Source organism: Oncorhynchus masou, chromosome 28, assembly GCF_036934945.1.
Source record: "Oncorhynchus masou masou isolate Uvic2021 chromosome 28, UVic_Omas_1.1, whole genome shotgun sequence".
NCBI classification, from domain to species: domain Eukaryota; kingdom Metazoa; phylum Chordata; class Actinopteri; order Salmoniformes; family Salmonidae; genus Oncorhynchus; species Oncorhynchus masou.
Genome location: NC_088239.1, coordinates 88,804,740 through 88,831,435, shown reverse-complemented (window position 1 = coordinate 88,831,435; position 26,696 = coordinate 88,804,740). Strand labels below are relative to the sequence as shown.

General features: G+C 46.1%; 1 protein-coding gene across 1 annotated transcript in view; it reads right to left on the bottom strand.

Moving 5' to 3' along the window:
* LOC135516940 (SKI family transcriptional corepressor 2-like) overlaps positions 1–22,554 on the bottom strand; it is a 32,320-nt gene extending 9,766 nt beyond the window's left edge. Inside the window, exons 1-5 of the mRNA XM_064941005.1 lie at positions 20,731–22,554; positions 18,434–18,494; positions 18,203–18,283; positions 15,847–16,011; positions 13,264–13,331 (exon numbers count right to left, since the gene is read on the bottom strand). Coding sequence (XP_064797077.1) covers positions 13,264–13,331; positions 15,847–16,011; positions 18,203–18,283; positions 18,434–18,494; positions 20,731–22,554 — 2,199 coding nt within the window. The remainder of the gene's footprint in view (positions 1–13,263; positions 13,332–15,846; positions 16,012–18,202; positions 18,284–18,433; positions 18,495–20,730) is intronic.
* Positions 22,555–26,696: the final 4,142 nt, after the last annotated feature.

Sequence of the window (26,696 nt, the reverse complement as noted above, 5' to 3'; positions counted from 1 at the left end):
GACAGTGTAGTAGGGGTTAAGGTCAGACAGTGTATGGGGTTAACAGTGTAGTTGGGGTTGGGGTCAGACAGTGTAGTAGGGGTTAGGGTCAGACAGTGTAACAGTGTAGGGGGTTAGGGTCAGACAGTGTAGTAGGGGTTAGGGTCAGACAGTGTAGTAGGGGTTAGGGTCAGACAGTGTAGTAGGGGTTAGGGTCAGACAGTGTAGTAGGGGTTATGGTCAGACAGTGTAGTAGGGGTTAGGGTCAGACAGTGTAGTAGGGGTTAGGGTCAGACATTGTAGTAGGGGTAAGGGTCAGACAGTGTAGTAGGGGTTAGGGTCAGAAAGTGTAGTAGGGGTTAGGGTCAGACAGTGTAGTTGGGGTTAGAATCAGACAGTGTAGTAGGGGTTAGGATCAGACAGTGTAGTTGGGATTATGGTCAGACAGTGTAGTAGGGGTTAGGGTCAGACAGTGTAACAGTGTAGTAGGGGTTAGGGTCAGACAGTGTAACAGTGTAGTAGGGGTTAGGGTCAGACAGTGTAGTAGGGGTTAGGGTCAGACAGTGTAGTAGGGGTTAGGGTCAGACAGTGTAGTAGGGGTTAGAGTCAGACAGTGTAGTAGGGGTTAGGGTCAGACAGTGTAGTAGGGGTTAGGGTCAGACAGTGTAACAGTGTAGTAGGGGTTAGGGTCAGACAGTGTAGTTGGGGTTATGGTCAGACAGTGTAGTAGGGGTTAGGGTCAGACAGTGTAACAGTGTAGTAGGGGTTAGGGTCAGACAGTGTAGTTGGGGTTATGGTCAGACAGTGTAGTAGGGGTTAGGGTCACAAAGTGTAGTTGGGGTTATGGTCAGACAGTGTAGTAGGGGTTAGGGTCAGACAGTGTAGTAGGGGTTAGGGTCAGACAGTGTAGTAGCGGTTAGGGTCAGACAGTGTAACAGTGTAGTAGGGGTTAGGGTCAGAAAGTGTAGTAGGGGTTAGGGTCAGACAGTGTAGTAGGGGTTAGGGTCAGACAGTGTAACAGTGTAGTAGGGGTTAGGGTCAGAAAGTGTAGTAGGGGTTAGGGTCAGACAGTGTAGTAGGGGTTAGGGTCAGACAGTGTAACAGTGTAGTAGGGGTTAGGGTCAGAAAGTGTAGTAGGGGTTAGGGTCAGACAGTGTAGTAGGGGTTAGGGTCAGAAAGTGTAGTAGGGGTAAGGGTCAGACAGTGTAACAGTGTAGTAGGGGTTAGGGTCAGACAGTGTAACAGTGTAGTAGGGGTTAGGGTCAGACAGTGTAGTAGGGGTTAGGGTCAGACAGTGTAGTAGGGGTTAGGGTCAGACAGTGTAACAGTGTAGTTGGGGTTAGGGTCAGACAGTGTAACAGTGTAGTAGGGGTTAGGGTCAGACAGTGTAGTAGGGGTTAGGGTCAGACAGTGTAGTAGGGGTTAGGGTCAGAAAGTGTAGTAGGGGTTAGGGTCAGACAGTGTAGTAGGGGTTAGGGTCAGACAGTGTAGTTGGGGTTAGAGTCAGACAGTGTAGTAGGGGTTAGGGTCAGACAGTGTAACAGTGTAGTTGGGGTTAGGGTGAGACAGTGTAGTAGGGGTTAGGGTCAGACAGTGTAACAGTGTAGTAGGGGTTAGGGTCAGACAGTGTAGTAGGGGTTAGGGTCAGACAGTGTAGTTGGGGTTAGGGTCAGATAGTGTAACAGTGTAGAAGGAGTTAGGGTCAGACAGTGTAGTAGGGGTTAGGGTCAGACAGTGTAGTAGGGGTTAGGGTCAGACAGTGTAGTTGGGGTTAGGGTCAGACAGTGTAGTAGGGGTTAGGGTCAGACAGTGTAGTAGGGGTTAGGGTCAGACAGTGTAGTAGGGGTGAGGGTCAGACAGTGTAGTTGGGGTTAGGGTCAGACAGTGTAGTAGGGGTTAGGGTCAGACAGTGTAGTAGGGGTTAGGGTCAGACAGTGTAGTAGGGGTTAGGGTCAGACAGTGGGGTTAACAGACAGTGTAGAAGGAGTTAGGGTCAGACAGTGTAGTAGGGGTTAGGGTCAGACAGTGTAACAGTGTAGTAGGGGTTAGGGTCAGACAGTGTAGTAGGGGTTAGGGTCAGACAGTGTAGAAGGGGTTAGGGTCAGACAGTGTAGTAGGGGTTAGGGTCAGAAAGTGTAGTAGGGGTTAGGGTCAGACAGTGTAGTAGGGGTTAGGGTCACACAGTGTAGTTGGGGTTATGGTCAGACAGTGTAGTAGGGGTTAGGGTCAGACAGTGTAGTTGGGATTATGGTCAGACAGTGTAGTAGGGGTTAGGGTCAGACAGTGTAACAGTGTAGTAGGGGTTAGGGTCAGACAGTGTAACAGTGTAGTAGTAGGTTAGGGTCAGACAGTGTAGTAGGGGTTAGGGTCAGACAGTGTAGTAGGGGTTAGGGTCAGACAGTGTAGTAGGGGTTAGAGTCAGACAGTGTAGTAGGGGTTAGGGTCAGACAGTGTAGTAGGGGTTAGGGTCAGACAGTGTAACAGTGTAGTAGGGGTTAGGGTCAGACAGTGTAGTTGGGGTTATGGTCAGACAGTGTAGTAGGGGTTAGGGTCAGACAGTGTAACAGTGTAGTAGGGGTTAGGGTCAGACAGTGTAGTTGGGGTTATGGTCAGACAGTGTAGTAGGGGTTAGGGTCACAAAGTGTAGTTGGGGTTATGGTCAGACAGTGTAGTAGGGGTTAGGGTCAGACAGTGTAGTAGGGGTTAGGGTCAGACAGTGTAGTAGGGGTTAGGGTCAGACAGTGTAGTAGGGGTTAGGGTCAGACAGTGTAACAGTGTAGTAGGGGTTAGGGTCAGAAAGTGTAGTAGGGGTTAGGGTCAGACAGTGTAGTAGGGGTTAGGGTCAGACAGTGTAACAGTGTAGTAGGGGTTAGGGTCAGAAAGTGTAGTAGGGGTTAGGGTCAGACAGTGTAATAGTGGTTAGGGTCAGACAGTGTAACAGTGTAGTAGGGGTTAGGGTCAGAAAGTGTAGTAGGGGTTAGTGTCAGACAGTGTAGTAGGGGTTAGGGTCAGACAGTGTAGTAGGGGTTAGGGTCAGACAGTGTAACAGTGTAGTAGGGGTTACAGTGTAGGGGGTTAGGTCAGACAGTGTAACAGTGTAGTAGGGGTTAGGGTCAGACAGTGTAGTTGGGGTTCCGGTCAGACAGTGTAGTAGGGGTTAGGGTCAGACAGTGTAACAGTGTAGTTGGGGTTAGGGTCAGACAGTGTAACAGTGTAGTAGGGGTTAGGGTCAGACAGTGTAGTAGGGGTTAGGGTCAGACAGTGTAGTAGGGGTTAGGGTCAGAAAGTGTAGTAGGGGTTAGGGTCAGACAGTGTAACAGTGTAGTTGGGGTTAGGGTCAGACAGTGTAGTAGGGGTTAGGGTCAGACAGTGTAACAGTGTAGTTGGGGTTAGGGTCAGACAGTGTAGTTGGGGTTAGGGTCAGACAGTGTAGTAGGGGTTAGGGTGAGACAGTGTAGTAAGGGTTAGGGTCAGACAATGTAACAGTGTAGTTGGGGTTGGGGTCAGACAGTGTAGTAGGGGTTAGGGTCAGACAGTGTAGTAGGGGTTAGGGTCAGACAGTGTAGTAGGGGTTAGGGTCAGACAGTGTAGTAGGGGTTAGGGTCAGACAGTGTAGTAGGGGTTAGGGTCAGACAGTGTAGTAGGGGTTAGGGTCAGACAGTGTAGTAGGGGTTAGGGTCAGACAGTGTAGTAGGGGTTAGGGTCAGACAGTGTAGTAGGGGTTAGGGTCAGACAGTGTAGTAGGGGTTAGGGTCAGACAGTGTAGTAGGGGTTAGGGTCAGACAGTGTAGTAGGGGTTAGGGTCAGACAGTGTAGTTGGGGTTAGGGTCAGACAGTGTAGTAGGGGTTAGGGTCAGACAGTGTAGTTGGGGTTAACAGACAGTGTAGTAGGGGTTAGGGTCAGACAGTGTAACAGTGTTAGGGTTAGGGTCAGACAGTGTAGTGTAGGGGTTAGGGTCAGACAGTGTAGTAGGGGTTAGGGTCAGACAGTGTAGTAGGGGTTAGGGTCAGACAGTGTTAGGGGTTAGGTCAGACAGTGTAGTTAGGGGTTAGGGGGGTTAGGGTCAGACAGTGTAGTAGGGGTTAGGGTCAGACAGTGTAGTAGGGGTTAGGGTCAGACAGTGTAGTAGGGGTTAGGGTCAGACAGTGTAGTAGGGGGTTAGGGTCAGACAGTGTAGTTGGGGTTAGGGTCAGACAGTGTAGTAGGGGTTAGGGTCAGACAGTGTAGTTGGGGTTATGGTCAGACAGTGTAGTAGGGGTTAGGGTCAGACAGGTCAGACAGTGTAACAGTGTAGTAGGGGTTAGGGTCAGACAGTGTAACAGTGTAGGGGGTTAGGGTCAGACAGTGTAGTAGGGGTTAGGGTCAGACAGTGTAGTAGGGGTTAGGGTCAGACAGTGTAACAGTGTAGTAGGGGTTAGGGTCAGACAGTGTAGTAGGGGTTAGGGTCAGACAGTGTAGTAGGGGTTAGGGTCAGACAGTGTAACAGTGTAGTAGGGGTTAGGGTCAGAAAGTGTAGTAGGGGTTAGGGTCAGACAGTGTAGTAGGGGTTAGGGTCAGACAGTGTAGTAGGGGTAAGGGTCAGACAGTGTAACAGTGTAGTTGGGGTTAGGGTCAGACAGTGTAGTAGGGGTTAGGGTCAGACAGTGTAGTTGGGGTTAGGTCAGACAGTGTAGTAGGGGTTAGGGTCAGACAGTGTAACAGTGTAGTTGGGGTTAGGGTCAGACAGTGTAGTAGGGGTTAGGGTCGGACAGTGTAGTAGGGGTTAGGGTCAGACAGTGTAGTAGGGGTTAGGGTCAGACAGTGTAACAGTGTTAGGGTCAGACAGTGTAGTAGGGTTAGGGTCAGACAGTGTAGTAGGGGTTAGGGTCAGACAGTGTAGTAGGGGTTAGGGTCAGACAGTGTAGTTGGGGTTAGGGTCAGACAGTGTAGTAGGGTTAGGGTCAGACAGTGTAGTAGGGGTTAGGGTCAGACAGTGTAGTAGGGGTTAGGGTCAGACAGTGTAACAGTGTAGTAGGGGTTAGGGTCAGACAGTGTAGTAGGGGTTAGGGTCAGACAGTGTAGTTGGGGTTAGGGTCAGACAGTGTAGTTAGGGTCAGGGTTAGGGTCAGACAGTGTAACAGTGTAGTTGGGGTTAGGGTCAGACAGTGTAACAGTGTAGGGGGTTAGGGTCAGACAGTGTAGTTGGGGTTAGTAGGGGTCAGACAGTGTAGTAGGGGTTAGGGTCAGACAGTGTAACAGTGTAGTTGGGGTTAGGTGTAGTAGGGGTTAGGGTCAGACAGTGTGTAACAGTGTAGTAGGGGTTAGGGTCAGACAGTGTAGTAGGGGTTAGGGTCAGACAGTGTAGTAGGGGTTAGGGTCAGACAGTGTAGTAGTGGTTAGGGTCAGACAGTGTAGTAGGGGTTAGGGTCAGACAGTGTAGTAGGGGTTAGGGTCAGACAGTGTAGTAGGGGTTAGGGTCAGACAGTGTAACAGTGTAGTAGGGGTTAGGGTCAGACAGGGTCAGACAGTGTAGTAGGGGTTAGGGTCAGACAGTGTAGTTGGGGTTAGGGTCAGACAGTGTAACAGTGTAGTTGGGGTTAGGGTCAGACAGTGTAACAGTGTAGTAGGGGTTAGGGTCAGACAGTGTAGTAGGGGTTAGGGTCAGACAGTGTAACAGTGTAGTAGGGGTTAGGGTCAGACAGTGTAGTGTAGGGGTTAGGGTCAGACAGTGTAGTAGGGGTTAGGGTTAGACAGTGTAGTAGGGGTTAGGGTCAGACAGTGTAGTGTAGTTGGGTTAGGGTCAGACAGTGTAGTAGGGGTTAGGGTCAGACAGTGTAACAGTGTAGTTGGGGTTAGGGTCAGACAGTGTAGTAGGGGTTAGGGTCAGACAGTGTAGTAGGGGTTAGGGTCAGACAGTGTAGTAGGGGTTAGGGTCAGACAGTGTAGTAGGGGTTAGGGTCAGACAGTGTAGTAGGGGTTAGGGTCAGACAGTGTAGTAGGGGTTAGGGTCAGACAGTGTAGTTGGGGTTAGGGTCAGACAGTGTAGTAGGGGTTAGGGTCAGACAGTGTAGTAGGGGTTAGGGTCAGACAGTGTAACAGTGTAGTAGGGGTTAGGGTCAGACAGTGTAACAGTGTAGTAGGGGTTAGGGTCAGACAGTGTAGTTGGGGTTCCGGTCAGACAGTGTAGTAGGGGTTAGGGTCAGACAGTGTAACAGTGTAGTTGGGGTTAGGGTCAGACAGTGTAACAGTGTAGTAGGGGTTAGGGTCAGACAGTGTAGTAGGGGTTAGGGTCAGACAGTGTAGTAGGGGTTAGGGTCAGAAAGTGTAGTAGGGGTTAGGGTCAGACAGTGTAGTAGGGGTTAGGGTCAGACAGTGTAGTTGGGGTTAGAGTCAGACAGTGTAGTAGGGGTTAGGGTCAGACAGTGTAACAGTGTAGTTGGGGTTAGGGTCAGACAGTGTAGTAGGGTTTAGGGTCAGACAGTGTAGTTGGGGTTAGAGTCAGACAGTGTAGTAGGGGTTAGGGTCAGACAGTGTAACAGTGTAGTTGGGGTTAGGGTCAGACAGTGTAGTAGGGGTTAGGGTCAGACAGTGTAACAGTGTAGTTGGGGTTAGGGTCAGACAGTGTAGTTGGGGTTAGAGTCAGACAGTGTAGTAGGGGTTAGGGTGAGACAGTGTAGTAAGGGTTAGGGTCAGACAATGTAACAGTGTAGTTGGGGTTGGGGTCAGACAGTGTAGTAGGGGTTAGGGTCAGACAATGTAACAGTGTAGATGCGGTTGGGGTCAGACAGTGTAGTAGGGGTTAGGGTCAGACAGTGTAGTAGGGGTTAGGGTCAGACAGTGTAGTAGGGGTTAGGGTCAGACAGTGTAGTAGGGGTTAGGGTCAGACAGTGTAGTAGGGGTTAGGGTCAGACAGTGTAGTAGGGGTTAGGGTCAGACAGTGTAGTAGGGGTTAGGGTCAGACAGTGTAGTAGGGGTTAGGGTCAGACAGTGTAGTTGGGGTTAGGGTCAGACAGTGTAACAGTGTAGTAGGGGTTAGGGTCAGACAGTGTAGTAGGGGTTAGGGTGAGACAGTGTAGTTGGGGTTAGGGTCAGACAATGTAACAGTGTAGTTGGGGTTAGGGTCAGACAGTGTAAAAGTGTAGTAGGGGTTAGGGTCAGACAGTGTAGTAGGGGTTATGGTCAGATAGTGTAACAGTGTAGTAGGGGTTAGGGTTAGACAGTGTAGAAGGGGTTAGGGTCAGACAGTGTAGCAGGGGTTAGGGTTAGACAGTGTAGTAGGGGTTAGGGTCAGACAGTGTAGTAGGGGTTAGGGTCAGACAGTGTAGTAGGGGTTATGGTCAGATAGTGTAACAGTGTAGTAGGGGTTAGGGTTAGACAGTGTAGTTGGGGTTGGGGTCAGACAGTGTAGTAGGCGTTAGGGTCAGACAGTGTAGTAGGCGTTAGGGTCAGACAGTGTAGTAGGGGTTAGGGTCAGACAGTGTAGTAGAGGTTAGGGTCAGACAGTGTAACAGTGTAGTAGGGGTTAGGGTCAGACAGTGTAGTAGGGGTTAGGGTCAGGCAGTGTAGTTGGGGTTAGGGTCAGACAGTGTAGTAGGGCTTAGGGTCAGACAGTGTAGTAGGGGTTAGGGTCAGACAGTGTAGAAGGGGTTAGGGTCAGACAGTGTAGTTGGGGTTAGGGTCAGACAGTGTAACAGTGTTGATGGGGTTAGGGTCAGACAGTGTAGTAGGGGTTAGGGTCAGACAGTGTAGTAGGGGTTAGGGTCAGACAGTGTAGTAGGGGTTAGGGTCAGAGAGTGTAGTTGGGGTTAGGGTCAGACATTGTAACAGTGCAGTAGGGGTTAGAGTCACACAGTGTAGTAGGGGTTAGGATCAGACAGTGTAGTAGGGTTTAGGGTCAGACAGTGTAGTAGGGGTTAGGGTCAGACATTGTAACAGTGTAGTAGGGGTTAGGGTCAGAAAGTGTAGTAGGGGTTAGGGTCAGACAGTGTAGTAGGGGTTAGGGTCAGACAGTGTAACAGTGTAGTAGGGGTTAGGGTCAGAAAGTGTAGTAGGGGTTAGGGTCAGACAGTGTAGTAGGGGTTAGGGTCAGAAAGTGTAGTAGGGGTTAGGGTCAGACAGTGTAACAGTGTAGTAGGGGTTAGGGTCAGACAGTGTAACAGTGTAGTAGGGGTTAGGGTCAGACAGTGTAGTTGGGGTTCCGGTCAGACAGTGTAGTAGGGGTTAGGGTCAGACAGTGTAACAGTGTAGTTGGGGTTAGGGTCAGACAGTGTAACAGTGTAGTAGGGGTTAGGGTCAGACAGTGTAGTAGGGGTTAGGGTCAGACAGTGTAGTAGGGGTTAGGGTCAGAAAGTGTAGTAGGGGTTAGGGTCAGACAGTGTAGTAGGGGTTAGGGTCAGACAGTGTAGTTGGGGTTAGAGTCAGACAGTGTAGTAGGGGTTAGGGTCAGACAGTGTAACAGTGTAGTTGGGGTTAGGGTCAGACAGTGTAGTAGGGTTTAGGGTCAGACAGTGTAGTTGGGGTTAGGGTCAGACAGTGTAGTAGGGGTTAGGGTCAGACAGTGTAACAGTGTAGTTGGGGTTAGGGTCAGACAGTGTAGTTGGGGTTAGAGTCAGACAGTGTAGTAGGGGTTAGGGTGAGATAGTGTAGTAAGGGTTAGGGTCAGACAATGTAACAGTGTAGTTGGGGTTGGGGTCAGACAGTGTAGTAGGGGTTAGGGTCAGACAATGTAACAGTGTAGTTGCGGTTGGGGTCAGACAGTGTAGTAGGGGTTAGGGTCAGACAGTGTAGTAGGGGTTAGGGTCAGACAGTGTAGTAGGGGTTAGGGTCAGACAGTGTAGTAGGGGTTAGGGTCAGACAGTGTAGTAGGGGTTAGGGTCAGACAGTGTAGTAGGGGTTAGGGTCAGACAGTGTAGTAGGGGTTAGGGTCAGACAGTGTAGTAGGGGTTAGGGTCAGAGAGTGTAGTTGGGGTTAGGGTCAGACAGTGTAACAGTGTAGTAGGGGTTAGGGTCAGACAGTGTAGTAGGGGTTAGGGTGAGACAGTGTAGTTGGGGTTAGGGTCAGACAATGTAACAGTGTAGTTGGGGTTAGGGTCAGACAGTGTAAAAGTGTAGTAGGGGTTAGGGTCAGACAGTGTAGTAGGGGTTATGGTCAGATAGTGTAACAGTGTAGTAGGGGTTAGGGTTAGACAGTGTAGTAGGGGTTAGGGTCAGACAGTGTAGCAGGGGTTAGTGTTAGACAGTGTAGTAGGGGTTAGGGTCAGACAGTGTAGTAGGGGTTAGGGTCAGACAGTGTAGTAGGGGTTATGGTCAGATAGTGTAACAGTGTAGTAGGGGTTTGTTTTAGACAGTGTAGGTGGGGTTGGGGTCAGACAGTGTAGTAGGCGTTAGGGTCAGACAGTGTAGTAGGCGTTAGGGTCAGACAGTGTAGTAGGGGTTAGGGTCAGACAGTGTAGTAGAGGTTAGGGTCAGACAGTGTAACAGTGTAGTAGGGGTTAGGGTCAGACAGTGTAGTAGGGGTTAGGGTCAGGCAGTGTAGTTGGGGTTAGGGTCAGACAGTGTAGTAGGGCTTAGGGTCAGACAGTGTAGTAGGGGTTAGGGTCAGACAGTGTAGAAGGGGTTAGGGTCAGACAGTGTAGTTGGGGTTAGGGTCAGACAGTGTAACAGTGTAGTTGGGGTTAGGGTCAGACAGTGTAGTAGGGCTTAGGGTCAGACAGTGTAGTAGGGGTTAGGGTCAGACAGTGTAGTAGGGGTTAGGGTCAGACAGTGTAGTTGGGGTTAGGGTCAGACATTGTAACAGTGCAGTAGGGGTTAGAGTCACACAGTGTAGTAGGGGTTAGGATAAGACATTGTAGTAGGGGTTAGGGTCAGACAGTGTAGTAGGGGTTAGGGTCAGAAAGTGTAGTAGGGGTTAGGGTCAGACAGTGTAGTAGGGGTTAGGGTCAGACAGTGTAGTAGGGGTTAGGGTCAGACAGTGTAGTAGGGGTTAGGGCCAGACAGTATAGTTGGGGTTAGGGTCAGACAGTGTAACAGTGTAGTAGGGGTTAGGGTCAGACAGTGTAGTAGGGGTTAGGGTCAGACAGTGTAGTAGGGGTGAGGGTCAGACAGTGTAGTAGGGGTTAGGGTCAGACAGTGTAGTAGGGGTTAGGGTCAGACAGTGTAGTAGGGGTTAGGGTCAGACAGTGTAGTAGGGGTTAGGGTCAGACAGTGTAGTAGGGGTTAGGGCCAGACAGTATAGTTGGGGTTAGGGTCAGACAGTGTAACAGTGTAGTAGGGGTTAGGGTCAGACAGTGTAGTAGGGGTTAGGGCCAGACAGTATAGTTGGGGTTAGGGTCAGACAGTGTAACAGTGTAGATGGGGTTAGGGTCAGACAGTGTAGTAGGGGTGAGGGTCAGACAGTGTAACAGTGTAGATGGGGTTAGGGTCAGACAGTGTAGTAGGGGTTAGGGTCAGACAGTGTAGTTGGGGTTAGAGTCAGACAGTGTAACAGTGTAGTAGGGGTTAGGGTCAGACAGTGTATTAGGGGTTAGGGTCAGAAAGTGTAGTAAGGGTTAGGTTCAGACAGTGTAGTAGGGGTTAGGGTGAGAGAGTGTAGTTGGGGTTAGGGTCAGACAGTGTAGTAGGGGTTAGGGTCAGACAGTGTAGTAGGGGCTAAGGTCAGACAGTGTAGTAAGGGTTAGGGTCAAACCATGTATTAAGGTTTAGGGTCAGACAGTGTAGTTGGGGTTAGTGTCAGACAGTGTAGTAGGGGTTAGGGTCAGACAGTGTAGTAGGGGTTAGGGTCAGAGAGTGTAGTAGGGGTTAGGGTCAGACAGTGTAGTAGGGGTTAGGGTCAGACAGTGTAGTAGGGGTTAGGGTCAGACAGTGTAACAGTGTAGTAGGGTTTAGGGTCAGACAGTGTAGTTGAGGTTAGGGTCAGACAGTGTAGTAGGGGTTAGGGTCAGACAGTGTAGTTGAGGTTAGGGTCAGACAGTGTAGTAGGGCTTAGGGTCAGACCATGTAGTAGGGGTTAGGGTCAGACAGTGTAGTTGGGGTTAGTGTCAGACAGTGTAGACGGGGTTAGGGTCAGACAGTGTAGACAGGGTTAGGGTCAGACAGTGTATTTGGGGTTAGGGTCAGACAGTGTAGTTGGGGTTAGGGTTAGACAATGTAGTAGGGTTTAAGGTCAGACAGTGTAGTAGGGGTTAGGGTCAGACAGTGTAGTAGGGGTTAGAGTCAGACAGTGTAGTAGGGGTTAGGGCCAGACAGTATAGTTGGGGTTAGGGCCAGACAGTATAGTTGGGGTTAGGGTCAGACAGTATAGTAGGGGTTAGGGTCAGACAGTGTAGTAGGGGTTAGGGTCAGACAGTGTAGTAGGTGTTAGGGTCAGAAAGTGTAGTAGGGGTTAGGGCCAGACAGTATAGTTGGGGTTAGGGCCAGACAGTGTAGTAGGGGTTAGGGTCAGACAGTGTAGTTGGGGTTAGGGTCAGACAGTGTAACAGTGTAGTAGGGGTTAGGGTCAGACAGTATAGTTGGGGTTAGGGCCAGACAGTATAGTTGGGGTTAGGGTCAGACAGTGTAGTAGGGGTTAGGGTCAGACAGTGTAGTAGGGGTTAGGGTCAGACAGTATAGTTGGGGTTAGGGCCAGACAGTATAGTTGGGGTTAGGGTCAGACAGTGTAGTAGGTGTTAGGGTCAGACAGTGTAGTTGGGGTTAGGGTCAGACAGTATAGTTGGGGTTAGGGTCAGACAGTGTAACAGTGTAGTAGGGGTTAGGGTCAGACAGTATAGTTGGGGTTAGGGTCAGACAATGTAACAGTGTAGTTGGGGTTAGGGTCAGACAGTGTAGTAGGGGTTAGGATCAGACAGTGTAGTAGGGGTTAGGGTCAGACAGTGTAGACGGGGTTAGGGTCAGACAGTGTAGTAGGGGTTAGGGTCAGACAGTGTAGTAGGGGTTAGGGTCAGACAGTGTAGTAGGGGTTAGAGTCAGACAGTGGAGTAGGGGTTAGGGTCAGACAGTGTAGTAGGGGCTAGAGTCAGACAGTGTAGTTGGGGTTAGGGTCAGACAGTGTAACAGTGTAGTAGGGGTTAGGGTCAGACAGTGTAGTAGGGGTTAGGATCAGACAGTGTAGTTGGGGTTAGGGTCAGACAGTGTAGTAGGGGTTAGGGTCAGACAGTGTAGTACGGGTTAAGGTCAGAGTGTGTAGTTGGGGTTAGGGTCAGACAGTGTAGTTGGTGTTAGGGTCAGACAGTGTAACAGTGTAGTAGGGGTTAGGGTCAGACAGTGTAGAAGGGGTTAGGGTTAGACAGTGTAGTTGGTGTTAGGGTCAGACAGTGTAACAGTGTAGTTGGGGTTAGGGTCAGACAGTGTAACAGCGTAGTTGGGGTTAGGGTCAGACAGTGTAACAGAGTAGTAGGGGTTAGGGTCAGACAGTGTAGAAGAGGTTCGGGTCAGACAGTGTAGTAGGGGTTAGGGTTAGACAGTGTAGTTGGGGTTAGGGTCAGACAGTGTAACAGCGTAGTAGGGGTTAGGGTCAGACAGTGTAGAAGAGGTTCGGGTCAGACAGTGTAGTAGGGGTTAGGGTCAGAGAGTGTAGTAGGGGTTAGGGTCAGACAGTGTAGTAGGGGTTAGGGTCAGAGAGTGTAGTTGGGGTTAGGGTCAGACAGCGTGACAGTGTAGTAGGGGTTAGAGTCAGACAGTGTAGTAGGGGTTAGAGTCAGACAGTGTAGTAGGGGTTAGGGTCAGACAGTGTAGTAGGGGTTAGGGTCAGACAGTGTAGAAGGGGTTAGGGTCAGACAGTGTAACAGTGTAGTTGGGGTTAGGGTCAGACAGTGTGACAGTGTAGTAGGGGTTAGAGTCAGACAGTGTAGTAGGGGTTAGAGTCAGACAGTGTAGTAGGGGTTAGGGTCAGACAGTGTGGTAGGGGTTAGGGTCAGACAGTGTAGTAGGGGTTAGGGTCAGACAGTGTAGAAGACGTTAGGGTCAGACAGTGTAGTAGGGGTTAGAGTCAGACAGTGTAGTTGGGGTTAGGTTCAGACAGTGTACCAGTGTAGTAGGGGTTAGGGTCAGACAGTGTAGTTGGGGTTAGGGTCAGACAGTGTAGTAGGGGTTCCGGTCAGAGAGTGTAGTTGGGGTTAGGGTCAGACAGTGTAGTTGGGGTTAGGGTCAGACAGTGTAACAGTTTAGTAGGGGTTAGAGTCAGACAGTGTAGTTGGGGTTAGGGTCAGAGATTGTAACAGTGTAGTAGGGGTTAGGGTCTGACAGTGTAGTAGGGGTTAGGGTCAGACAGTGTAGAATAAATGTAATGGTATAGTAGTATGTGATCTGACCATCTGTAGCTGCTGCACCATCTCCTCTCTGTACGATAGTTCTCGCTTCATCTGGTCCTGGAAATGATCTGGGATGGATAAAAGTACATTCAGTTCACAATTACACTCCCAGATAATGAGGAAATTATTTGGGATTCATGGAATAAGGTTAGTGTGTTGAGGGTAACAGTCAGGGTGTGAGGGGTTAGGGTGTGAGGGGTTAGGGTATGAGGGGTTAGGGTATGAGGGGTTAGGGTATGAGGGGTTAGGGTATGAAGGGTTATATGAAGGGTTATAGTATGAAGGGTTATGGTTTGGGTATGAGGGGTTAGGGTATGAGGGGTTAGGGTATGAGGGGTTATAGTATGAAGGGTTAGGGTATGAAGGGTTAGGATATGAAGGGTTAGGATATGAAGGGTTAGGGTTAGGGTATGAGGGGTTAGGGTATGATGGGTTAGATTATGAAGGGTTAGAGTATGAAGGGTTAGGTTATGAGGGGTTTGGGTTAGGGTATGAGGGGTTAGGGGTTAGGGTATGAAGGATTAGGATATGAAGGGTTAGGTTATGAAGGGTTAGGATATGAAGGGTTAGGGTATGATGGGTTGGGGTATGAAGGGTTAGAGTATGAAGGGTTAGGGTTAGGGTATGAAGGGTTAGAGTATGAAGGCTTAGGGTTAGGTTATGAGGGGTTAGGTTATGAAGGGTTAGGATATGAAGGGTTAGGGTATGAGGGGTTGGGGTTAGGGTTAGGGTATGAAGGGTTAGGGTTAGGGTATGAAGTGTTAATTTATGAAGGGTTATGGTATGATGGGTTAGAGTATGAAGGGTTAGGGTATGAAGGGTTCGGATATGAAGGGTTAGGGTATGAGGGGTTTGGGTTATGGTTAGGGTATGAGGGGTTAGGGTATGAGGGGTTAGGGGTTAGGGTATGAAGGGTTAGACTATGAAGGGTTAGTATTTGAAGGGTTAGGGTTTGGGTATGAAGAGTTAGGGTATGAGGGGTTAGGATATGATGGGTTAGATTATGAAGAGTTAGGGTATGAAGGGTTAGATTATGAGGGGTTTGGGTTAGGGTATGAAGGGTTAGGGTATGAGGGGTTAGGGTATGAGGGGTTAGGGGTTAGGGTATGAAGGATTAGGATATGAAGGGTTAGGTTATGAAGGGTTAGGATATGAAGGGTTAGGGTATGAGGGGTTGGGGTCAAGGTTGGGGTTGGGGTATGAAGGGTTAGAGTTTGAAGGGTTAGGGTTAGGGTATGAGGAGTTAGGGTATGAAGGGTTAGAGTATGAAGGGTTAGGGTTAGGTTATGAGGGGTTTGGGTATGAAGGGTTAGAGTATGAAGGGTTAGGGTTAGGGTATGAAGGGTTAGAGTATGAAGGGTTAGGGTTAGGTTATGAGGGGTTAGGTTATGAAGGGTTAGGATATGAAGGGTTAGGGTATGAGGGGTTGGGGTTAGGGTATGAAGGGTTAGGGTTAGGGTATGAAGTGTTAATTTATGAAGGGTTATGGTATGATGGGTTAGAGTATGAAGGGTTAGGGTATGAAGGGTTCGGATATGAAGGGTTAGGGTATGAGGGGTTTGGGTTAGGGTTAGGGTATGAGGGGTTAGGGTATGAGGGGTTAGGGGTTAGGGTATGAAGGGTTAGAGTATGAAGGGTTAGTATTTGATGGGGTTAGGGTTTGGGTATGAAGGGTTAGGGTATGAGGGGTTAGGGTATGAAGGGTTAGGGTATGAAGGGTTAGGATATGAGGGGTTAGGGTATGAAGGGTTAGGGTATGAAGGGTTAGGATATGAAGGGTTAGGGTATGAAGGGTTAGGGTATGAAGGATTAGGGTATGAGGGGTTAGGGTATGAAGGGTTAGGGTATGAAGGGTTAGGGTTAGGGTATGAAGGGTTAGGATATGAAGGGTTAGGGTATGAAGGGTTAGGGTTAGGGTATGAAGGGTTAGGATATGAAGGATTAGGGTATGTGGGGTTTGGGTTAGGGTTAGGGTATGAAGGGTTAGGGTATGAAGGGTTAGTGTTAGGGTATGAAGGGTTAGGATATGAAGGGTTAGGGTATGAAGGGTTAGAGTATGAAGGGTTAGGGTATGAAGGGATAGGATATTAAGGGTTAGGGTATGAAGGGTTAGAGTATGAAGGGTTAGAGTATGAAGGGTTAGAGTATGAAGGGTTAGGGTATGAAGGGTTAGTATTTGAAGGGTTAGGGTTTGGGTATGAAGGGTTAGAGTATGAAGGGTTTGGGTATGAAGGGTTTGGGTATGAAGGGTTAGGGTATGAAGGGTTAGGGTATGAAGGGTTAGGATATGAAGGGTTAGGGTATGAAGGGTTAGGATATGAAGGGTTAGGGTTAGGGTATGAAGGGTTAGGATATGAAGGGTTAGGATATGAAGGGTTAGAGTATGAAGGGTTAGAGTATGAAGGGTTAGAGTATGAAGGGTTAGGGTATGAAGGGTTAGTATTTGAAGGGTTAGGGTTAGGGTATGAAGGGTTAGGATATGAAGGGTTAGGGTATGAAGGGTTAGAGTATGAATTGTTAGGGTTTGGGTATGAAGGGTTAGGATATGAAGGGTTAGGGGTAGAGACAGAGAGGTAGACCTACGGAAGACAGGGAAGGGGGAGTTTCCCTTCAGAGCGTGGAACTCCTGTTCTAGTCGTCTTCGTAGATCGATCTGTTCCAATAGAACCTTCTGGAGTTCCTCTTTCTCCATGTTCTCAACATCCTCCTTTAGTGGAACAGGGGAACTTCCATCTTGTGTTTGATCCCCTGGAAAGGAGGAAAGAAAATACCTTTTGAGTATGAATCAAGCACTCAATAGGACAGTGAGTTATATTATCCCTCCAATAAGCTGTAGTCCTCTGATTGCAATGTAACCATTGGCCTGTAGGTGTCAGTCTAACTGCGTATTTCCACCTGTCTGGATCCTTGATGGGCTTTGATCTTCTATTGCCCTGTCTGCTGTGTTCTCAGAGAACTACTGTCATTTACATTCTCAATGGTCATTGCATTCCATATAGAACCACATGTTTGTAAATGTTAAATGTCAAACTGCACTAATAATCTCATTATAATCGTGCCCGCTATTCATTTTACTGAATATATCGATCAGACAATATGTTGTTGCATTATGCTATAAACCAATCAATAAACATGGAAAATGCTTGATCATGTAAATAACTAATTAAACCACTTGGTGAATGCGTTAATTAAATACTTTCCCTAAAATGCTTGAAATATCATTCACTTGAAACAATATTTTTGTTATTATGTTGCCTGTAAAAGCTATTGTTCTGTCTGCAGTCTATAGTGTCTGTAGCCGTGCTGCGTTTTTTAACAGTGGATTTGTATTACTGTAGTCCTGTAACCATGATAACCATATTGTTCTATCACTCTTCTACAATGTTAGTGTCGTTTCCATTATGGCCTGATTTCTTCATCTATGAACCTGAAAATGTCTTGTGTGTTTGTGTCTGAATTCTGACAATGTGGCAAATCAAATGGCTTAAATGAAGCGATCCAGCACATTTGTGTATATAATCTCCCCCTCGCTCTCTCCCTCTCTGTATGTATAATCTCCCCCTCTCTCCATCTCTCTCTCTCTCCCTCTCTCTTTCCCTCTCTAGTCATTTCATGTCTTGCCTCCTTAAGCCTCCCAACACTTCCCTCATTTGGAACGGCCTGCTCTCGCGCTCTCGCTCCTCTCCTCTCTCTGTCTCATTTGACAAGCAAATCAGCAGACAGTGCCTCAGGATAACAACCTCGTTTGACAGTCAATTAACCGTGAATAGTCAAAGCCAAGGCAGTTTGCATTACATAAATGGAAAATTAGATTATTTTTCTCCCAAGAAACAGCCCTCTCCTTAAGACAGAGTCTGAGAGTCTTTGGAATCAGAACGTCTAATCACGTCGTCCATCGCCCAGGGAGACGTTTAGCAATCAGACAAAGGTGGTCTCATTTAATTTGTTTCGTGTAATTTTTTGAAATAAATTCTACATTATGTGAGGATATCATTATGGGCTACATAATAAGAATGTTGGCATAGATGTCATAAAACCCTTTTAATGTCTCTGTGACAGATATAAAAGGCAATAAGATGTGATCTTTGTAATGAAAGGTTTTGCCAAGGGAAAAGGCAATTATATGGGTTTGATATTGTTGAGATGGAGATTGTCACCTTCCCTGTGTTGAGCTGATTGTCTTGTTGAACTGTAATGGCTCCCTGTAGAACACATTCTAGAACTGTAATGGCCCCCTGTAGAACACATTCTAGAACTGTAATGGCCCCCTGTAGAACACAATCTACAAAACATTCTGGACCACATTGGAACACTGGAAACAGCCGATGTTCCTTTGCACAGTCTATCAGCTATTCCATCTATTTATGTATCTCTAGTAATCCGTAAACCTACAGTATGGTCTGTGAGAGGAGAATGAGTCTGCTCTTCTCCTTGTCTAGATAAATGTCCTATTATAGTGATGGTTTTATCTGTCTTGATAAATCAGTTAGAAAAGTTAGATATGGCAGAGGAGGTTTATCTGTCTTGATTAAACAGTTAGATATTATAGTAGAGGTTTTATCTATCTTGATTAAACAGTTAGATATTATAGTAGAGGTTTTATCTGTCTTGATTAAACAGTTAGATATTATATTAGAGGTTGTATCTGTCTTGATTAAACAGTTAGATATTATAGTAGAGGTTTTATCTGTCTTGATTAAACAGTTAGATATTGTAGTAGAGGTTGTATCTGTCTTGATTAAACAGTTAGATATTATATTAGAGGTTTTATCTGTCTTGATTAAACAGTTAGATATTATAGTAGAGGTTGTATCTGTCTTGATTAAACAGTTAGATATTATAGTAGAGGTTTTATCTATCTTGATTAAACAGTTAGATATTATAGTAGAGGTTGTATCTGTCTTGATTAAACAGTTAGATATTATAGTAGAGGTTTTACCTGTCGTCTCTCTCCAGTACTCTGGGCCAGATGATTCTGTCTCTGATACAAAGAAACTGCTGGGCTCTTTGTTTTCATCAAGAGGAGAATGAGAGAGGAAGAGGAGAGTAGAAGGACATTCATTCATCTGTTTATGAGTTGAGTTGATTTGGTCACCTGCACACAGAAAACTGGTAGAAAGGAACCGATGTCTTCAAACCAATAAGATGAGGAGGTAATGCTACTCACGAGCTATGTTGGAGTTTTCTTTGGTTGTGTAAACAGGCAGTCCATGGTCTCTGCTTTTATGAGTCTGAGAACACAGAGAAAGACAGAGGTTTTAGCTTGTACATATCAAACCGAGATGGAGTCTAATAATGCTACCCACAATAGAACCACTGGTGTCCTGGGATAGAGAATGCTGGTGTGCACTAGAATAGCTTCTGGCCTTCACAGACTTGAAGAGTCAATGGAGTGGAACAATTCTCCTTTTGTTCTAATTTTGTCTATCATGAACACTCTTAATATAAGCCTGTAGTGTTACTATCCAATGGGAAGCCTGTAGTGTTACTATCCAATGGGAAGCCTGTAGTGTTACTATCCAATGGGAAGCCTGTAGTGTTACTAACCAATGGGAAGTCTGTAGTGTTACTAAACAATGGGAAGCCTGTAGTGTTACTATCCAATGGGAATCCTGTAGTGTTACTATCCAATGGGAAGCCAATAGTGTTACTATCCAATGGGAAGCCTGTAGTGTTACTAACCAATGGAAGCCTGTAGTGTTACTAACCAATGGGAAGCCTGTAGTGTTACTATCCAATGGGATACCTGTAGTGTTACTATCAAATGGGAAGCCAGTAGTCTTACTAACCAATGGGAAGCCTGTAGTGTTATTATCCGATGGGAAGCCTGTAGTGTAATTATCCAATGGGAAGCTTGTAGTTTAATTATCCAATGGGAAGCCTGTAGTGTTACTATCCAACGGGAAGCCTGTAGTGTTACTATCCAATGGGAAGCCTGTAGTGTTACTATCCAATGGGAATCCTGTAGTGTTACTAACCAATGGGAAGCCTGTAGTGTTACTAACCAATGGGAAGCCTGTAGTGTTACTATCCAACGGGAAGCCTGTAGTGTTACTATCCAATGGGAAGCCTGTAGTGTTACTATCCAATGGGAAGCCTGTAGTGTTAATATCCAATGGGAATCCTGTAGTGTTACTAACCAATGGGAAGCCTGTAGTGTTACTAACCAATGGGAAGCCTGTAGTGTTACTAACCAATGGGAAGCCTGTAGTGTTACTATCTAATGGGAAGCCTGTAGTGTTACTATCCAATGGGAAGCCTGTAGTGTTACTATTCCAAGTGTTTCACTCCCATACTGAACCTGTAGCATCAATACAGCAGGACCGTCTCTCTCATCAGTTACTATTAGACTGTGAATGTCTCCCTCATTAGTTTTGTTACTAGACTGTGCATGTCTCTTCATTAGTGTTATTAGACTGTGAATGTCTCTTCATTAGTGTTATTAGACTGTGAATGTCTCTTCATTAGTTTTGTTATTAGACTGTGAATGTCTCTTCATTAGTGTTATTAGACTGTGAATGTCTCTTCATTAGTTTTGTTATTAGACTGTGAATGTCTCTTCATTAGTGTTATTAGACTGTGAATGTCTCCCTCATTAGTGTTGTTATTAGACTGTGAATGTCTCTTCATTAGTGTTATTAGACTGTGAATGTCTCCTTCATTAGTGTTATTAGACTGTGAATGTCTCCCACATTAGTGTTGTTATTAGACTGTGAATGTCTCCCTCATTAGTGTTATTAGACTGTGAATGTCTCCCTCATTAGTGTTGTTATTAGACTGTGAATGTCTCCCACATTAGTGTTGTTATTAGACTGTGAATGTCTCCCTCATTAGTGTTATTAGACTGTGAATGTCTCCCTCATTAGTGTTGTTATTAGACTGTGAATGTCTCCTTCATTAGTGTTATTAGACTGTGAATGTCTCCCACATTAGTGTTGTTATTAGACTGTGAATGTCTCCTTCATTAGTGTTATTAGACTGTGAATGTCTCCCTCATTGACGTTACTATTTGACTGTGAATGTCTCTTCATTAGTGTTGTTATTAGACTGTGAATGTCTCCTTCATTAGTGTTATTAGACTGTGAATGTCTCCCTCATTGACGTTACTATTTGACTGTGAATGTCTCTTCATTAGTGTTGTTATTAGACTGTGAATGTCTCCTCACTTGTATTAGTACAACAGGACTGTTTCCCCTGGTTGGGGACCAACTCCCTTAGCCTTGTTAATGTGGAGTCGACAGGTTCCAGATTAGAAAGGCTAACAGGCAGAAAGTGACAAGGAGAGAACCGATATAATGTGACCATTAAACAATACCGGACTGTTCTTATTATCAGGGATCAGAGCACTGTGGCTGTTTCATTTCTTCAGGGAGACGCCACTATCAATCTCTTTATGCATATTACATCAGCCAGCCTACAGCGCCAATTAAATAATAATTAGTTAAAGTGCCTTAAGGGAATATTTACATTTTTGTAGGCCTGGTCCTCCAGTGGCAGTGGTGTGTGTGTGGGGCTGGGGAGAGAGAGTGTGAGGCTCGCAGGGGGAGCAGGAGGAGAGGCAGGCAGGCTACTGCTGCTCTGGTCCTGGCTGGGATCTGCAGGGCTGCAGGGGAAGGTGACAGCCTCTTTCTCTGCTCTCTCCCATGTTCCTGATCCTTCGGTCAGCCCTCGGAGGTGCAGGCTGCTGTGTGTCTGTGGTGGGGTTGGTCTGTTGAAGCTTTCCTCTTCCTCTTCATCCTGCTTGGTCTCCACATCCACCTCTCCTTCCTCCTCACTCTCTCCTCCCTCTCCCTCTTCCTCCCCTTCTCCTCCACTCTCAGAGGCGTAGCTGCAGCTGGTGGCGGGGGACAGGTGGCGATCCGAACCAAACTCCTCCAGGTTTCCATGGAGCTTGGCGATGCTCTCTGCATCCTTGACGACGGGTCGGAAGGCTGAGTGGTAGGAGGCTTTCCTGGCCTGGAGAGACGGGACATCCAGCAGCTTCAGCCAGCCCTCTGAGGTCACAGGGCGCAGGTCAGAGGTCAGGGGGGAGGAGTCAGGGTCAAACAGGCCTGACCTGGGTGTGGCCCTCATGTCTGGCCCTGCCCTTGGCTGTGAGGGCTCTGATAGGTCGAGGAAGGCCTGCCTGAGGGAAGGGCTCTCGGCCAATGAGGATAGGGTGTTGACGGACGGCTGTGGCTGCAGGTAGGTGGGAACTGGGAGGCCCCCAGCGGCCCTAGGGGGCCAGAACATGCAGAACGGAGGGTAGAAGGTGTCTTTACGACCGGGCCACAGCAGACCTGATAGACCAGTGTTCTTCTGTCCTCCAGCCACCTCACTGTCATCTTTCTTCTGCTGACAGAGGCTGAAGGCTGGGAAGGAGTAAGGGTTGGGGAACAGGGAGGTGGGGGGGAACTTCTGCAGCATGCCGAACCCTTTACTGGGCACAGGGATCACCGGGTAGCTGCGAGGGTTCTTATGGGGAGACAGGCTGCTTCCATCCAGGTCCTCCTCCTCCTCGAAGCGGCTCCTCTTCTGGACCAGGTCAGGGGTCATCATGTGGGGCAGACCAGAGTTCACAACCTTCCCCGGCCCCATGGGGGAGCAGTGAGATGAGGGTAGACACCGCTTCCTGCTGCCACCATTAAACATGGCCTTCACGTCCTCCCAGGCAAACGCCAGGTCATCAGGAGGGGTTTTATCTGACAGCTTCAGGTGGCGTCTCCAGGAGTTGAAGTTAGCAGCGTCCGGCTGGGTGTACTTGGCTTCAGGAGTACGGTGAGAGTGGAAGATGAACTTGTTAGGAGAGAAGTACATGCTGCAGTAGGAACACTTGATGCACTTGGCTCTGCTGCTGTTGTAGCGAGCTGGGATGAAGTTACCACGACTACCCCAGGCACACTCGTGTGACACATCAAAGGCGAAGTTGTCAGGCAGTTTGGGGGGGTTGTTCTCCCCCAGGAAGGACTTACACAGCCGCTCTGCCTCTCGCTTGGTGATCATGCCACAGCGGCGGGAGGAGATGGGCATGGCACCAGCTCGCCTCAGGATCTCCAGCTGGACAGGGGTGCACTGAACACAGGTGATACCCAGCGCCACGCGGCGGTTGTGGATCTCGTTATAGCTGTAGTTCTTCAGCAAAGTGTTGGAGATCTGGGCCAGACACAACCGCTCCTGATGGTCAATCACCAAGGAGACGATGGGTACACCATACAGAACCACTTGACCCACCTGGTTGGGCTTCAGGGAGGAGTGGGGGGGTCTGGGGGGGGTCAGGGGCTCCTGCTGGAACGAGCTGGGGGGGGTGGTCATGGTAGAGCTGGTGTTGGTAACCAGGAAGTAGGTTGTGTTACCGTGGAGTCAGTCCTCCTGTCAGTCTGTCTGTCTGGATGATACTCTGCTGGAAACCACACACACATTAACATTAAGTTCAAACTGCACATCAGTCAGACAGATTTTCAGTTAAAATAAATATCATGATTATTATTACTATTTTAATTATATCAAATTACCATTATCAAAATAAAATATATGCCTAATGGTGAAGAACTTGATTGAATAGCAATACCACATATGATTTCTTGTGTTTCTTATTTATATTATTTTATTATAAACATTCAATTAAGTTTGTATTGTAGGCGCTAAATGTTCAACTTTCAAATGATCAACATTTCCTCGCATTTTGCAGAGTAAGTTATACGCAACTCCCGCTGAGCCCGCTGCGTATTCGACTTTAAAGCTTAAAGACACGAAGTCGCATCGAAGACAAGAAGCAGCCGAACTGTTTTCAACAATGCACATCTGGGAGAATTATAGAGGCTAATTATAGAGAATCATTAGGCTTTTACTCGTAAAAAAAGATCAATAGTTATTTTACTTTGGGGGTCATTTGTTGATAGCCCACAAATGTACAACGTTGATAAAAAAAATATAGAATTGCAACTGAACATGGCGAAATTAAAAATAAAAATAATAGTAATTTAACAGAACTTCCATTTCGTTGATGTCAATACATATTTTGTACTTCAAATGTTTGGTCAAAACACTGGAGGCTATATAACACCTCATTCTGAGAGGCAGAATTACCAATTATTAATAGTATGTATGATATTAATATATGACCTGGCTTGGTGTGAACTCTGCTGAATAATAATGTAATTTGGCACGCGTAACATTATAGGACAAAATACAGGTTGACCTGTAGATCAAACCGACATGTGAGGGTCATCCCGGCAGGGCCTAGAAAAGATACACGTCAACGACATGATAGCCTACTGACAGAAGATGTACAGTGAGAAGGTCGAGGTATTTTACTGTGCAAGATATTCTAAAATAAAAGGCTCTATATTATATCACAAAATGTGCTCGGTATGCTAGTGATTTTCAGCAGATTTAGACCAGAATTCATTTTCAACATAACACAATTCTAATAATTATTGCTCATTGATGCCGATAGCCACAAAACTAATATTAAGACTCATAATAATAACAGGCCTACTCACAATAATAATAATAATAATAATAATAAAAATAATTATAATAATATCAAAAATAATAATGTAGGCTAATAACACAATAATACACGTCAAACCTCAATTGTTACACTGTGGACAGATTAGGATATCTTACCTCCTCTATAGCGTGATGACAGAAATCCAAATGTTACGAAAATAAAGACATCCCTTATCTCTCGCCCAAAACAACCGATACATTAAAAACCACCTGCCTTACAAAACTGAAGTAAATTAATTCCGAATATTGAAGAAGATATAATATGTTGTTCTATAAAATAATATAGAAGAGAATATATGTTGTTCTATAAAAGAAAGTTACCAGTCGGTGATGAGTAAGTGCGCAGCGCGCTCTGGCTTATTCCCTTTAAAGGACAAGGCGCGTGTCTAGAGGCAGGCGGTGTCGGACGGGACGTGATTGGCGCGTGGCTCTGCCCCTCTTTTAGCTCGATACTTTCCGCCAGGAGCCAATGACGTTTCACTAACTGACACTCAACACTCTAAAGAGACTAATGCAGGAGCCTGGCCCCGGGCTAAAGACGGGCTGTACACCTCCAATCTGAATGAGGACTCTGACTCACAAATCCACAAACAGCAGATATGTAGCAGGCTTACCAACAACGAGATGAACAATAAGTAGGTCGATGTCACTAACTAAAATGCCTCTGTGGCCTATTTTACACGGTGTCGGTCCTACATCACAGAACTCATGGCGCTGTCTAACTCAAACATAACCTGGAGTAAGCTAAAACAATTTGTTAACCTAAATCGCGTATAGGCTAACAATTATAACTCATTTAATCAATATGCCTTCAGGTAATTCTACATTGCATTTTATTTGTCCTAAGCATATTTGCCTTTCAAAACGTTTCTCTACCAAGACAGCGAACTTTGCTTTTATAGGCTACCAGATATGTTTTCAATTTACAGTACGACTTGTCAAATATGGGCCGTCATCACAACATTGAATAGGCCTGTGAATGACTGGTAAATTAACATTGTTTCACAAATACATGGAAGACATTTATGATTTCCCATGCAGGAATACAATGAACCGTGTGTCAATAGGCTTCTAGCGGAACCAAGCAATTAAATGTTATTTAAATGTTCACTGTTTCTTGATTGGCCATATTATCAAATACAATTTTATTGGTCAAATTCACGTGTTTAGCAGATATTATTGCGGGTGTCGTGAAATGCTTGTGATGCCTTCTGTCAGCTGACTGGGTAGTGAACATGTAAGGTAAATTATGCAGTTTGTTAAAATCACTTAACTGGTTTCATATATTCTGGCGTGAGTATTTAGCAAGTTTCTAATTGTCGTCATCATGAAGAGTTAATTTCAGGGCTTCCGTAAATTGGCCGTTAAAGACCACATAGACAACATTCAGAGAAATCCATCCATCAAGTTTCCAAGCGGAGATGAGAGGAGAAGATGAGGGAGAAAAGGTAATAAAGAGCGGCTATTTTTTCATCATTGTAGAAGGCCGCATATGTCTCACCATGTATCCCATCACTAACGATACAGGGCGGAAGAGAGAAACCGTTCATCTGAAACAGATTAAGTGTTTGTAGCCGGAACACCTAATCAATTATCTAAACAGTTTATTGATGTAAATAGTATTGATATGTAGTGAGATGACGTCATCAACACTGGATCAAACCGATTATAATTAAATTAATTAACGACAACTAGGATGAATAACCAACAAGAGGTTCAGGTTTGACTGGATATATTTAGTCATTGGGATGGTAGAACGGTATAATATAGCCTAGATATTCCAATAAAATATTTGTCAATATTTATAAATACAAATAAATGCGATTTCAGTCAATACAATAAACCCCTTTACATTTAGACTACTTTGATTACACATAATATTCAGCATTTTATTAAATAAATACATTAAATGTAATATTAAATATACTACACTTATCAATCAATTCGTTTGTTTTCGGAATGGAATTATCATTTTGCTTGTATATATTCCCTGCCTTCATCTTAATAAATATTAACAGATCGTTTTTGGCCTAAACCGGACCGTCGTGGCAGCAGCACGCAGGGCGAGCCCCATCTGTTTCTCTTTAGACCAATTTAGATGTCATTGCTCGAGCTTTTGTCTCGCCTCCGCAGAGGCACCGGAGCACGCGGCCAGGCAGCAGCATCAACCGGCAGGAGCTTCCCACCGTCCAGGGTTAGAATAGTACAGCTAGGACTATAGGAGAGTAGGCTGTATAGTAGCGTCACACCGTGAAACACACTCAGGGTGTGAGTATACGCATATGAATGACAATGGTTTAAAAAAAAGAGAGAATTATTTATTGAGCCAGGGAGGAATACATGTTTAAGTATTGAATAGTTCTACACTTAATAGGAATAGCCTATTTCATTAAACCAATCCACTACTAGTTAATGCATTGGATTATTTAAAACTAGCATTTTACAGGTATAGGCTAAATTAAGTCAAGATAATATCATAAAATAATATGTATTATTTCTCTTACACTTTAATAGCCTACGTTTATTTTCCTTTCAATTAAGAAACTTTAATTTGGACGCTTTGCACCAGTGTAGAAGTAATGATGGGCCTGTGAAGTGTGCCACAAAATACCAGTGGAAGGAAGATAATTATACTATATAAATATGAGCTAAATACAATATTTTATACTGGACCATTTGAAGTGCGAAATCAATTCATTGTCCATTTTGATAATGCATGACGTGTCATGTTAGTGACGGTCTCCCTACTGTGAAATGAATCATGCGTTTAAAACAGAATAGCTGTTTGACCTCGCAGGGTCAATACGAAACAACGTTATAAATTAAGAGTTACAAGACTAAGTGATACGGAGACGTTTAACTTCAAATCAGTCAACAAATGAACTGCGCCCGGGGTGGGTCATTACCATATTGAAATACATCATCTGATCTCCTCCAGTATA